This window comes from Amyelois transitella, chromosome 20, assembly GCF_032362555.1.
Source record: "Amyelois transitella isolate CPQ chromosome 20, ilAmyTran1.1, whole genome shotgun sequence".
NCBI classification, from domain to species: domain Eukaryota; kingdom Metazoa; phylum Arthropoda; class Insecta; order Lepidoptera; family Pyralidae; genus Amyelois; species Amyelois transitella.
Window position 1 is genome coordinate 9,854,904 of NC_083523.1, and position 15,411 is coordinate 9,870,314.

Sequence of the window (15,411 nt, forward strand, 5' to 3'; positions counted from 1 at the left end):
GTGCCGACTGCGCGCCAATCGCAAACCCATTCTAATATTCGCTGAGTCAGCTAGCGCCTTCTCCATCCCCGGAGATCTCACCAGAGCACTCGAAATATATTCAAACTCATAATATACACTTACAAATTATTTCATCTATTCTTCGAGAACATGTTTTTGTAAAGGTTTGCAACTTGAGAGTACGACTGACCGGTGCTGCGACTGAAAAACAAAGTAGGTACACTTGCTGCACTTTTTTCTTACAATACATTTGAGAATTTCCTGTTTCCAATACCTAATTTTACTCTTATCAATGTTTACTTTACAAATGTACATTATAAATTCACAGCCACGTGTCGTATCATTACTGGCATTTGATCTGTATTTGCTCACGTCTCTCGTTATCACTCTATGCGAATTCTATAGCATTTACTATCAAGATAGTTCGCATTGTTTGGAACGGCATTCCACGCGCACACGGCCTCAATCACACCCACGAGCGATTCTTTTGCAGTTTTTATGTTTGAGCAAAACTCGACAAACGGCGCCGCGAATCTTAAGCTAATATGTATTCTTCGAGTGAGAAATCCTTATTGTTGGCTGTTCAAATGAGCGCTGAGCGAGCCAAAGTAATAGAGTAAATAATGACTACAGAGATGCCACAGACGGCTACATTCCTCTGGACAGCTTACACGGCCTGCTCCGCTGTGACCTTGCTGATACCAGACAAAACGAAGTGAAACGCTATCAACTGTTTGCACTTAAATTTTTAATTGATCATCAATCAATAAAGTTGTAACTGTTTTTGCACGATAATCAAGCAAGATTTTTATCTTAAATAGTTGTAATAGGTCGTAATATATTCTGAACCGAGTGGAGCCGTGCCGTCGCGTTAATGAGTGTTTTTGCCGCGTGTGTACACTGGACGTGTCACTCGCACACCCGTTGTTTTGCATAATCGATACTGCTTCATAGACTTTATCATATTTCGACCTCATATCAATTATTTTATGCCTGCCTGGCAAAATCTTTAACGTCTGAATTACTAAAGATATGTAAAACTCAATTATGTACTCAATATGGGTTGTTCTTTCTTTTTATAAAATCTTTTACGGTATAAACGTGTGTTAAAACTCTTTATTACATTCCATCCATTAATAAAATATCGGCTGTTTCTTAATACTGAAGGGACTTATACCTACCTAGGTCTCGAAAGCTTCCCAGCAAAGCCTCGGGAATATCTGTGATAGTTATTTTTAATTTATAATTAATAATGATTACTTAATAATTATGGTAATAATATTAAGCACTTCGTTATAAATCCGTGCTTTCACAAAACACTACCAGACTTAGCCTGAGCACATAGAGTGAATAACAATACTAACTACTTAATATGTAATTACTAATGCCAATAATGTAGGTATTCAGTTTGAGGATATTTAGTTCCAGTGACATGGCGTGCCGTGTCTGCGGGGCAGGCAGGTACACGCTCTACGTCGCGAGTAGCGGTTGCCGTCGATAGACAATTATTGGTGTAATTATTTTGACAGCATGAGGCCTCAGCCCGGACGGGCCACTTCCCTGCTCCGCGCTGAGTCGGTCGCAGCTCTCACAAACCATGTTAAAACAATCTCTTCAATATGAAATGACGTGTAAACCTATATTATAATTTCTTACAAAGAAATGGGACAATCATTTAATGAAAGAATGATGGAAAAATCCAACTTTGTTTCAAGATACCCCTCCGGAAAAGATGCGTGATTTTATGTATGTAGGTATGTTTCAAGATAATTTGAGATTAGGAAAAAAATATTTTAAGATAACTTTAAACATAATGAGTAGAGCTACCTACTAAACTTAAGCGAAAGCTGGATGGACTATCTACGTGTATGTAGATTGAGGTAAAATATTCAATTTAAAAAATAATTAATTTAATCCGTTTAGAAACAGCTGAAATCTTATTCTTAATAATTCCATAATAGATGATCATGATGTTAGTTGCTACCATTGCTTTCTACTGTTCTATAAGAAATGAATCAGTTACCTATATTCAGAACCAGTCTGTTACCGTAGGTACTGAAATTGACGTAATTTCTGCCTTTACTTGCGCTTGTCTTGCGAACGCCAGGATCAAATACATATAGGTACCTAGGTACTATATAGAGTAGAGTATAGACCTATGAGCAAGCAACAGAGGCCATGCAAAAGTTAGTCATTATTTGGTTTTTAACTTTATAACGAAAATAAGGTGAGTATTAAAATTAAGTAATTTCTTCAAGTGAAAGATATGAAGAAAAATAAACTTTTCAAATGAATTAGATCATACCTTTAATATCTGAACGAATCTTAAATTATTAAACTTATACATACAAAACAATGTAACATATTAACATATATCTAACAACATAACATATAATCACGTCTATATCCCCCGTGGGCTAGATAGAGCCAACAGTCATCAAAAAACTGAAAAGCCACGTTCAGCTGGTTGGCGTAATGATAGAACTGAGATTTACATAGAGACAGGTTGCTAGCCCATAGCCTAAAAGAGGAATTATCCCGTAGTCTCCTTTAACGACTTCCATGGGAAAGTGATGGAGTGGTCTTATCCTTTATTCTATTGGTTCCGGAACCACACGGCAAATACAATATACCTACGTACTTGTAGGTAGGTACCTAGGTACTACATTATGGTATTTTTGAGTGATATAGATAAAATAAGGAATTAAGTAATCCTAACTTTGCAAGCTATACTGTATCTTTTGCCGGTTACTTAACTTGCAATAGTAACCCTGTTGCCTACCTTAACTTTTTCCGTACAGTTACTAAAGAAACAGGCTCCTACTGATCCTCGATGTGGGATAAACGGCGCGGAGTGCCCGAGTCCTGTGCCGCGCCCGCGCCGGTCACCGACCAAAACAATAAAGAAAGTGGTCCCCCAACTCCACTTACCAGTTCTGTGTCGAGATAATCTGACAATGAGCCGCCTGCGCACCGCTTCACTGATAAAGATTTCACTCGTAACAATTTTAAACACCATAAAGGTCTGTAGTGCAAAAGTTGCAATGCAAAAAGATCATCTCCCCGGGAACATATTGTTCGGCAAAGTAATCACATAAACTTCCGTCTGATCACTATCACTTTTATATCTGTGTAACAACTTGGACTAAAGAAGGAGAAGCAGTCTCGAGAGGAAATTTTGGAAGAAAAAAATAGTTGTGTTCGTATTTGAGCGCGCGTGTATGCGCGGGCGCCGATCGGAACTGACCCGACCGGTGCGAAGTCGGCGCGGCGCGGTCGTGACCGGCCGCCCCCGCCCCCCGCCGCCCCCGCCGCGGCGCGCACACCCGCCACGCGACCCGATCGTACACAACTTCAAGTAACTTGTACAAATGAAAACAAAAAACTCTTTCTAATCCTTTTTATACGCCATTGTACCTATTAGATTTTGATAATATTAATCCATTTCTTCCAATATAAATAAGTGGAGACAAATAAAAATGGCAATATTGTTATAATTAGTTATTTCATTTTAATCATTTTTCAATAACCTAAATGAATCTATTTCTCCTGGCATTGGGCCCGGTCGTGTTTCTGGAGAGGAACTAGGTCCGCCTGCGACCACAATCTCCGAAGTGAAAAAGTCAAGTTACCTATAACTCGAAGCAGCTACTCTCTGACATCACGAAACTAGGTAGGTATAATGTATTAAAATAAATGGAGACATCGTTCGGAGGATTTTATTACAAAAATGTGCTTTGTATCAATTTGCATTACAAAGGTAGATAGTTATTATGAAAATCTGCTAAAATATTTTGATTTTTCCCATAATCCTAACTGCCTCCCATCTTAACTTTCAAACTACGCAGTGAAAAATAGTTTGTATAAAATCAAATATAGGTTAGTCCTACCTTTCCCCTTTGGCCCTTTCCTCAAATACATACATACTCGTATAAATACTCGTATTATACGAGTATGTATGTATTTAAGGAAAGGGAATTTTTTCATGAAATATCGCGAGGTTAACTGGCATGGGGCCGATTTCGTATTTCGAGTGCATGTATTATAAAATATTATATTAATTTCTATTAGTCGCGTTTGCCTTTATCACCTACATGCATTTACATATCGACGGTTGAAAGGCTAATTGTGTCAAGCGACATTTTTTGCGATATTGAGTTATATACATATTTGGAATCAGCGAATTTTTCTCCATCGTTTGGGCTCACTCTCAAATTTTTCTGAGCATTTTTTTGGCGCTTGACACATCCGCAAAAATGGGTCTCATTTTGGCGGTCATTGATCTAAACGACAAAGATTTGGGTAAATTTGTGGATCTGCCACTTAAACCTTTTTGATTTTTATCATAATTTTTGTGTCAAGGCGTATGGATTACATTGCATCATACTATTTTGAAAATCAGAGGCGATTGCGCCAATTTGCCTTTTCGCTTTCTATAGGATATGGTCGCTTGACCCATTTTGATTTCTAAGATAATATTGAAGTACGTCGCTTAGCCGTTTTTGTTTTCCATCGCCCCACACACGCATGTCGTTTGACACATTTTGTTGCACGATGTAGGTAGTTATCGTGTTGTGTGCGCTACAAAAGGCGACAGTCAAACACCGGCGGGTAACGAAGTTGTACATACATACATACATAAAATCACGCCTCTTTCCCGGAGGGGTAGGCAGAGACTACCTCTTTCCACTTGCCACGATCTCTGCATACTTCCTTCGCTACATCCACATTCATAACTGTCTTCATGCATGCTCCTTTATTTTCTATTCCTGTAACTACATCTTCTTTCAAATCACAACATTTCCTTACCACGCTGTTCCTTATCTGGTCACTCAATTTCACACCCATCATACTCCTTAACGCTCTCATTTCCACTGTATTTATTCTGCTTTCGTGCTTTTTTTGCCATACCCAAATTTCACTCCCATACATTAATGTCGGAACCAACACGCCCCTATGCACAGCCAGTCGAGCCTTTTTGGATAGTTTCTGACTGCTCATAAAGGCATGCAAAGCTCCATTCACCATGTTCCCTGCGTTCACTCTCCATTCAATATCACTAACACACTTGCCATCTGATGTAAACTTTGATCCTAGATATACAAACTCTTTCACTTGCTCAACTTTTTCTCCTCCAATCAAAATATTACATGCTGTCATTTCTTTCTACATACATACATTAAATCACGCCTCTTTCCCGGAGGGGTAGGCAGAGACTACCTCTTTCCACTTGCCACGATCTCTGCATACTTCCTTCGCTTCATCCACATTCATAACTCTCTTCATGCATGCTCGGCGGTTTCGGGTACTTTTGACCTGACCCTTTACCAGGACGTCCTTAATTTGATCAAGATACGTCGTCTAGGTCTTCCCACTCCGACCTTTCCCTCCACACTCTCCTTGTATATCTGCTTAGTCAACCTGTTTTCATTCATCCTCTCCACATGACCGAACCATCTCAACATACCCTTTTCTATTTCTGTAAATACCTACATCTTCTTGCACATCACAACATTCCCTTATCACGCTGTTCCTTATCCGGTCACTCAATTTCACACCCATCACACTCCTTAACGCTCTCATTTCCACTGCATTTATTCTGCTTTTGTGCTTCTTTTGCCATACCCAACTTTCACTCCCATACATTAATGTCGGGACCAACACGCCCCTATGCACAGCCACCCGAGCCTTTTTGGATAGTTTCTGACTGCTCATAAAGGCATGCAAAGCTCCATTCACCATGTTCCCCGCGTTCACTCTCCTTTCAATATCACTATCACACTTGCAATATTACATGCTGTCATTTCTTTCTCAATTTCAAAAACCAGTGTTTTAGTTTTACTTACGTTCACTCTCGTTCCGTTCTCTTTTAAATGTCAAATCTGTCAAACAACTATCCATAAATAGGTTGGTTGAACAGTCGCGGTGACGCAACACATCCTTGCCTAACGCCTTTCTCAATCTTAAACCACTCAGTGTGCGCTCCGTTTATCCTGACACAAGCACTCGAATCCTCATATAAGGATTTCTTTTTTGTTTTATTTAAAAATAACCGTTATTTAATTCCTAAAAAATGATTGTATTGATGACAAGAACCTAAAGTCATGATCACCTTTCTATTGGCATGCCGTTTGTTTCAATTGCTCAATTTTCTTTTTGTATTATTTTGTCTTTTAAACTGAAATATCGATTTAGTTTTGAAAATTACATGGCATTTAAATCATTTTCAATTATTTTGTATTACATGGGATGGGCGCTTGAACCATTTTGCTGTCCAGTTATTTGTTCACTTCAAGCATTTGACTCATTTTGCTGTCAAGTTATTTGTTCATTTCAAGCATATAACTCATTTTGCCTTTCCCTGGAAAAGTGTCATTTTGATGTAAGCGCCATAAAATTACTGAAATATTGCTAAATAGTAACAGAAATAATAGTTTTACGTACTTTTTAACCTTATAAATATACTGTATTAATTTTATCAAAATCGGTCAAGCCATTTTTTTACAGCGAATTTTTTTCCAAAAATTAAAACTTTGAACCGCTTTTTCTCAGCTTTCACAAAATGGCGCTTACCACAATTAGCCTTTCAACCGTCGATATATACCTGTGTGCACATTACCTACTGTAATGTCAATACATACCGAACACAACCAGCCGCGACGCGAGCTCCATCTCTGTAAGTATTGATGTATTTTTAGATCCCGGCGAACTCACACTTCTGCTTCTACCGAAGGTTAACACGAGCTTGCTCATGCGCATAGGCATGTTTTTCAGCAAGTCTTTGTAATTCACAAAACCAAGCCGTTTCCATGAAATTGTCGAATAGATTTATTAAAACTATACGCAGCCGTCCCAGTCACTCTCGCCCCGAGTGCCAAATGGAATTATTCCATATCGATAACGTAAATTGAATTTTACATACATACCTATAATCACTTATATTATATATATCCCTTGCGGGTAGACAAAGCCAACATTTTTGAAAAGACTGATTGGTCACGTTCAGCTGTTTGGTTTAATGATAGAATTGAGGTTTAAATAGTGACAGGTTCCTAGCCTATTTTACACACTGATTATTTAACACTTTCTACATATGCAACTAATTTAAATTCGTAAGAGGTACCTATCCCCTCTTGACTTAATATTTTAGAATGAATATTAAGCGAAATATTGGGTTAATCATAAAACAATATCAACTTCCATAATCATTTACAAAGCCAACGATATCCCAACAAGGATCAAAGGCATCTCCTCCAGAAATTGCAGAAAAAAATAATACCTACATACATACCTACATACATATCATCACGTCTATATCCCTTACGGGGTAGACAGAGCCAACAGTCTTGAAAAGACTGAAAGGCCACGTTCAGCTATTTGGCTTAATGATAGAATTGAGATTCAAATAGTGACAGGTTGCTAGCCTGTCGCCTAAAAAAGAATCCCAAGTTTGTAAGCCTATCCCTTAGTCGCCTTTTACGACATCCATGGGAAAGACATGGAGTGGTCCTATTCTTCTTTTTATTGGTGCCGGGAACCACACGGCAGAAAAAAAGAATACTTCCCAAATTGTCCCCACCCCGCGCATAAGAACCCTACATGCCACTAACATCGGTTCTGATTGCTGCATCCTCTCTGCTCTCGGGACCCGCCGCGGCCGAGGGGCGGCGATCTGGGCTGCGCTGATCAATGTTGATGTATCAGTCAATAGTCCTCTTTTTTATGTCTTGACAGTAAGTATGCTTTACGACTGATAATACCTGCAAGAGTAACATAGGCAGCAAAACCCCGTGCCAAAGCTAAATGAGACAGACTCGATTAAATACTCGTTTATACATACCTACACGTCTTCGCGCCTTTACCACGCAATAACCCGGTTTATCAGTGACTGTAGTAAAGTCAATGTAAACAATAGAGCCGTGACGATCAAGCCTTTGACTCGATAGTCGACTAGTTGCCAGCGAAGGAGCCGCCTTACCAGAATGAAATGACTCGTGCGCGATGGAGTCCTTACCATCATCACGTTTATTGCTTTAATATTAAACTTTGTATTCACGTTTCTACCTGTTTTTTAAAATCGCTTAATAATTACTAAATGAAATAAAAAACATGTAACCGATAGTCGACTATACCAATAGTAATAATTAGTCGCCGACTAGTCAGCTCTTCTCTAGCAGACGCTGTTATGATCTCACTTACTCACTAAAAGTGTAGCCAACTCACAGTTTCAATTTACGGGTTTTTTATTTAAGGCATTCAAATCTGCTTTTTAAATTAATATACCTTACTAAACATCTGGAATAATAAGTCCTAATTAAAAATCTGAAACGCGAGCAGAAACATTTTCCCGTACTAAGTGGTCGCTAGATATCTATTATTTATAGGTATTAACTACTATAAAACAATTTCAATTTTATTGATTTTTATTAACATTAAACATAAGAAATATGTTAATGAATAAACATTCAACTGATATATTATCTTGCATGAAGAAAGTTACGAATGTGGATGAAGCGAAAGAAATGTGCAGGGAAAGATGTAGTTTCTTTCTACCACTCTGTGAAAGAGGCATGATTTTATGTATATCCTATTCCTAATATGTTACAATTATTAATTCTGTGACATTAGTTTGACATAAAATTACTGCTTTAGTAATCGTTGCGAATGTGGTAACATTGACAGTTATCATACGGGATTCCCCGTTTCATGCGTTTGAACCATGCGACCACCTTACATATGCTCTCTGTGGCGTCGCTAGTGTAGTATTTCAATAACTTTAAAATCATTGTTTGTCGTAGTTAGAATTATAAATTCAGCCTCACATCAAAAAATTTTTTACTTTAAACTTTTAAAGAGAAACTGTACTAAAACTAAGCATAATATTCAACTGAATTTTATTAATGGATTAATTTTGTGTTTGCTTCCATTTTTCACCACCGCAAACCTATCCGTGCAAGTTTATGAATCGACATCACGGCTTAAAATAGAAAGAAGGGAAATTTATAATATGGCAAATCTGCGCAAGCGCACGAAACCACTTGTACCAAGCATCTCTTACGAGAAGCACGCGTTGATATTTTCCTACTGTCATTATTGTTCGGATTGCTGAATTGTTCTTTTTAATTCTTAATTTATACTCAGCGGCGTGACTTTCTAGCAGACGAGTAAGTACACTTTTTGACTAATAAAGCATTTTGTAGAATTCATACATATAATCACGTCACGTGATAACATACATACATATAATCACGTCTATATCCCTTGCGGGGTAGACAGAGCCTACAGTCTTGTAAAGACTTGTTCAGCTATTTGGCTTTAAGATAGGATTGAGATTCAAATAGTGACAGGTTGCTAGCCCATCGCCTAAAAGAAGAATCCCAAGTTTATAAGCCTACCCCTTAGTCGGCTTTTACGACATCCATGGGAAAGTGATGGAGTGGTCCTATTATTTTTTGTATTGGTGCCGGGAACCACACGGATATACGCACAGTATGCTGATGTGTTCTTATGTACATACTGTGTTTTATCCATTTAAAATAGCAGTTAGAAATATTTTCCCGATTTCTGTGGTTTAATAATATCACGGTTCTTAGTTGAAAAAATGTTTGAATCTCAGACGGCAATTCTAAATTGTGTGCTCAATCTCATTTATTGACTTTACTGAAAACTCATCTTATTATCCATTACCTTATCTACTTGTATCTTCAAAATTATATATTTTTTAAACTTTAATATTTTTTATTATATTATTAATAGGTTATTTATTATAAATAGGTAACAAAAGTTAAACCTGTATTGAACAGCCTTTTACTGTTTCTTTTTCTAACGGCTCGGAGTGATATTATTCAAATTCAAACTTTTTATTCGTTATAATGGGACATCTTGAACATCACTTTATCTTATAAATAAATATTTTTCTTTTGATTGTACAACATTGGTTGGCGTCAAGTAAATTTCTTAAAACTAAGTTTAGTTCCGCTTCAAAAAGTTAGTTACATGAAGCCGTAAAAGACTGCACTGCAGCGTTTTCTTCAACGACATCAATTCAAAATAATCCTAACTTATAATTAGAATTTGACGATAGAATGTGGACGAGAAAATACATTGTTATTATGAATTGATAAGTATAAAATTTTAATGGAATGTGAATTTTAATTTGCACCTATTACAATCTTTATGAGGTTTTAACCTGTGGTCACTTTTCTTTTTCTTAAACAATAATAATTAATCAATTTCTAAATATTAAATGCAATTTACCACACACAGACTGTTTTTGAGATTAGTGCGCACAAAATTTTCAAAAACAAAAATAAGTATAGAACTTATCATGTAAATTATTAAAAATAAATATGTAACAGAATGTTAAAATTAACAATTTATTGTTATGCTTTTCCTTGAAATACATTGAAATTAAATTACAATGAAGAATGAATTTGTGAAAATGAACTTTTTATGTACTTTTACGAGTTAACGACGACCGTCTCGTTGGAAACTACCGATTCTGTCCGTTCTAGGTATTCTACTGATTTTACACGACAGGTTTGTATGTAAGGTAATAATTAAATCTTCAAACTTCTGCTCGTTACATACATTCATGTCTATATCCCCTGCGGGGTGGACAGAGTCAATAGTCTTCAAAACAAAGGGCCAATTTAGCTTTATAGCTTTATGATGGAATTCTGCTCAATAAATGGTATATTTGAATTAAAAATACAATATGAAAACGAATAATGTTTTGGTTGTTCTTCGAGATGTTAGTCCTATTATTCAATTATTTAAGCACCTTATCGTATGTTATGCAATATATTTTTATTTGCAGTAAAATCCACAAAACAATGTGCAGTCACAACGAGAATAGTGGAACAAGAGATTATACAATCAGAAATGTATCGACCAAGGAACAACAGACAGTGATTGCTTTCAAATCCAATAGCTCGTGTAATGAGGAACAAAATCGTTCAAATTATATGAGAATAGTTGGCAATATACTTAATGGGCGCGATGTGATTGTAGTAACTAAAGAAAACCAATTAAAAGATATCATTTCTGACGCAGTTGACACATCTGATCAAAGATGTGTGGCAAACAATACGACTGAAGTGGTGACGTTCACGCCACGTCCGGAATCGAACGTTGAACATCACGCTACATTGTTGAAAAGGATGCCGCGAAGTGTTGCCGAAGATCTCGCAACTAGCCCTGAATTTGTTTATGGAAATTTATGGTTTCTAATACCACTGAAAGAAATCGACATCAGCCGGTGCAAAGAAGACGTGATCAGCGATGTTCGTGAGCTGACTCCGTCTGCGTTCCGCGAGGCGCCCCTGCTGCGGCACGAGGCCGTGGCCGCCCCGGCCATGTACGACGGGCTCCAAGTCTTGTGGTTCAACCCGAGGGAAAACTTACTTTCCGAGATATTTTCATACGAAATATAAACTTAATTTATATTGTGTATACTATACCGTTATAATATCCCTGAAGGGGAAAATAAAAAAAAGTTAACAAGAGAAATAATAAAGTTTTAATAAAAATCACTTACCCACGAAATCTAACAAATTAAACCTTTATACTAATTGTTTACTAACTTCTTTAAAACGAAAAGCTTGAATTAAAATGATATGGCTGACATCATATTCCCATACTGATATGATAAAGAAATTTTTTTCTGGTTAACAAATTCGAAAACTTCAGGGATAATTGTAAGATATTGATAGAAACACTGACAGATTCATCAAATAAAAAAAAACTTTTTAAGTTAAACGGTTTTATGTTAAACATACATTGCAATGTTTAATATAAATGTACTAAAAACCAAAAAATAATAAAATAGATACAGTCGTGGGAATTATAAACATATGCATAGACTAGACTAAAATAAAACCGTGGGGCACGTCAATTGTCTACAAATTATAGACTTAATGTGCGATAGAAGAATCGTTTAATTCGTCGTTAGGCAGTTGGCCCGCAGACGGTGCGCAAATTACTTACTATTTTGCTGGCTAGCGAGGAATCGTTTCACTGCTCGTAGTTTGTCTTTAATCGACAAAACTTATGATAAAAGTACTACTCGCTCAACATTATGAAACCCTAAAACTCGCTTAATCGAGCTTGCTAACTTGTTTCCACATTCTAGCCCTACTTATCACACGTCCATCGTTGTCGGTTGAACAACTGCCTAATTATAGTGTAACATTACAAAACAAACATTTTAATCAACGATTGTAGACAATTGACGTGCCCCACGGTTTTATTTTAGTCTAGTCTATGCATTTGTTTATAATTCCCACGACTGTATCTATTTTATTATTTTTTGGTTTTTAGTACATTTATATTAAACATTGCAATGTATGTTTAACATAAAACCGTTTAACTTAAAAAGTTTTTTTACCTATTTTTATTTTCAAGTTTTTAGTTTTTGTAACGAATAAACTCAAAAACTACTGGACCGATTTGAATGAAATTTGGCACAGGGATAGACTTAACCTTCAGGAGTAACATAGGCTACATTTTATCCCACTGCTTAGATTTTAATTTTGAATAGTATATTGTATTCTACTTGTTGAGACCTTTCATTTGATACCCATGTTGATGGGATTGATAAAACCTAAGTTATCCGCCATTTTGTAGAGGCCGCCATCTTGGATTTCAATTTTTTATAGTATATTGTATTCTGCTTGTTGAGCCCTTTCATTTGATACCCATATTGATGGGATTAATGAAACCTAAATTATCCGCCATTTTGTAACGGCGGCCATCTTGAATTTATAATGATAATGAATAAACATAATTATATTGTCACCAAAATCCAAAGTGTATACAAAATTTCAGATTAATCGGTTGACAGGAAGAGGGTGAAATTTGAATTACTAAATTTGACCCAAGAATAAATAAAACAAACGGGGTGAGCTAAATAAAACCGTTTAATAAAAAAAATGTTATTCATTATTATGGGACATTTCAATATAATAATTGTAATATCTTCTGGTTTATCACAACATCATAGGTTGACGTCAAATAAATTACTAAAAGCTAAGTTTACTGCCGCTTCCAAAGCTCAGTGCAGAAGAAGCGGCAATAAACTACACTTTAGCATTTTCTTCAACGTCAGCTTCACAATTATCTAAACTTAGAATAGAAATGTGGACAAGAGAATATTTTTTTATGATTAATTGGTTTATACGAAATTATAAAATCATTTAAAAAACCATCGTGGCCGGAAAAGTAAAAGGCCTCATCGCACCACTCTAGATTCCACTTTGAACTAGAGGCTTTCAATTCAACACACAGATTTATTAGCAAAATAAATCTGTGGAATTAATTAGATAATTGCTCTTTTTATATAGTAACATATATTACTATTAAATAATCATCAAACAAATAAGTATTATGTCAATTTATGTTGCAGATCTTAAATAGAGCTATAAAATATCAAAATGTCCAAAATCCCTGAAAAAGATGACGGTAAAGATACTGCTGGAAAAATTCTGGGTGGAGGTCGTGCCGGAGAACTGATGCAAACCAGGTTCTGCAGGATCCCCGAGGCACATTTGAACAAAGAAACCGTGGCCGGTATTCGAGATATGAGTATGGGCAGAATGAAAAATGGGAAACCTGTTGGTAGGTAATATTACATACGTACTTTAAACTACCAAATTAGGTAGGTATATGTACGTACTGGCACGTGCGTACGTTGTTGGGGGTTAGGTGCGCATGCTTCCATCGGTCGAGGTCACACTGTTTCACATTGCATGAATAAAATAGTGTAAAATGTTGTGTTGTGTTGTTGTACCTACTTTATTTTTTTTAATGATACAGTTATCGTTAAAAGAAAAGCTATTTTTGTAATTAAATTTACATTTGCTTAGAGAAATTAATGTCAATAATTATTGTTTTGACAAAGAGGTTCGCTTCGAGATATTTCAAAAACCTAAATATTTTAACATTGGGCAATGTTAAAATATTTAGGTCCTATTCATATTCGATAACATTATGCATGTTAGAAAAAACTAAGACTCTTTCAAAAAAGTAGGTGAATGTACTAGTAGATCACTGCGGATCAATTATAAGTTGTCGATCCCAGCACATCGGCGGGCTAAGGTAGGGAAATCATTTCTGATTAATTGTATAAGATTATACCTATAATAAATTACCCAAAAGTGTTCTTGAAATGAATGATAGAAAATTCAAAAAGTACATTAACGATTAGCTAAGAAATGAAAAAATAACAAAAAACGTTTAAGTTATTTACGTCGTATTTAAACATCAACTAAATTTACAGGTGCTCCAGTAATACGTTTCGACACTGGACACAATTCGGGAGCTAATCCTCATATCAATATTGACCCAAAAGGATATCCCAAATCTACGAATCCTCATATTGAAGTACCTGCAGAAGTAGTGTCATCAGCGCAAATAATCAACAAGACTATGAAGTATGCTGGTATTACCTTAACAGTAGCCGCCGTGGTGATTGACACTTGGCGTATTGGGTCCGCTTTAAAAGATGATATTTACGTCAGGGACCACGCGGACGAAATAATCAAAGAGTTGGAAGACGCCATTCGTGAATTGAAGCAGTCACTTAAAACGGAAACGAAATCTACGATTAGAAGTGAAATTAGAACAACTATAGAGAAGCTTGAGATTATTTTACGGGATGTGAGACGTACCAAGAAAGTTCCAGTTAAATTTATTAAAACTGTTTCGTCGGTCGGCGGCGGGTGGGGCGGCGGTGCGGCGGGAGGGGCGGCCGGCGCGTGGGGAGGGGCGCAGGCGGGCGCCGCCGTGGGCTCGCTGTTCGGGCCGGTGGGCACGGTGGTCGGGGCGCCGATAGGTGCCGTGGTGGGCGCTATCGGAGGCGGCGTCCTTCTGGGCATAGCTGGAAGTACTGCTGGTGAAATGATTGCTGATGAAGCTTTACAACTGGCAGACTAAATAAATAATAATACCATTGTCTTCAGTTATTTATTACCGAGTACCCAAATATACATTTTACACAAAGGTTTATATGCATCAATGCTTTGCCAATCGCCAGTCAGTAATGTTGACAATGTCAGATACATACCAAGTAGTTCAATACAACGAAACATATCAAGGTGTGATAGCGGTGCAGAGAGATTCGTATACAAAGGAGAGCTTGGTTGACGTTTTTAAGTAATTTCTAGTCAAAAAAAGAATGTGATGGGCGGACAACCATTATCCCTAAGACCTAAAACAATTTCACAAATAAATACATATTTATAACTTATTACGACCTCACTTTTACCGAACTCGTATCGTCATTAAAACGATGCAGTGGAACCATACACGGGGCGAGATTTTGTGTGTCCACTCCGTCGGCGACCGCTGCCCGCGCCCGCGCGCCGCGCGCTCGCCAGTCTAGATTCGTTTGAGAGGCAAAACGGATGTGCG

General features: G+C 36.9%; 2 protein-coding genes across 6 annotated transcripts in view; one reads left to right on the top strand and one right to left on the bottom strand.

The window, feature by feature from the left end:
• LOC106138974 (rho guanine nucleotide exchange factor 17) overlaps positions 1–6,861 on the bottom strand; it is a 58,184-nt gene extending 51,323 nt beyond the window's left edge. The window contains exon 1 of one of the 3 annotated variants that reach the window (XM_060949904.1): positions 6,642–6,861. The gene's annotated coding sequence lies outside the window, so the exon portion shown is untranslated. Of the gene's footprint in view, positions 1–2,931; positions 3,364–6,641 lie in introns of those variants that run through there. The other 2 variants (XM_013340294.2, XM_060949903.1) reach the window with 2 other exon arrangements.
• A 1,887-nt stretch (positions 6,862–8,748) lies between these two features.
• Positions 8,749–14,955, top strand: LOC106138980 (uncharacterized). Of its 3 annotated transcripts, XM_060949837.1 has the most exons (4): positions 8,961–9,164; positions 12,829–12,901; positions 13,406–13,617; positions 14,279–14,955. In XM_060949837.1, the coding sequence occupies exons 3-4, from the start codon at positions 13,434–13,436 to the stop codon at positions 14,932–14,934; spliced, it is 840 nt and encodes a 279-aa protein (XP_060805820.1). In that variant the 5' UTR covers positions 8,961–9,164; positions 12,829–12,901; positions 13,406–13,433; the 3' UTR covers positions 14,935–14,955. The 3 variants fall into 3 exon arrangements, 2 of the variants coding, with proteins under 2 accessions (XP_060805820.1, XP_060805819.1); XM_060949836.1 differs by lacking the exon at positions 12,829–12,901 and having other exon boundaries at positions 8,982–9,164; XR_001228739.2 differs by lacking the exons at positions 12,829–12,901; positions 13,406–13,617; positions 14,279–14,955 and adding an exon at positions 10,820–11,089 and having other exon boundaries at positions 8,749–9,164.
• The last annotated feature ends 456 nt before the right edge of the window (positions 14,956–15,411 follow it).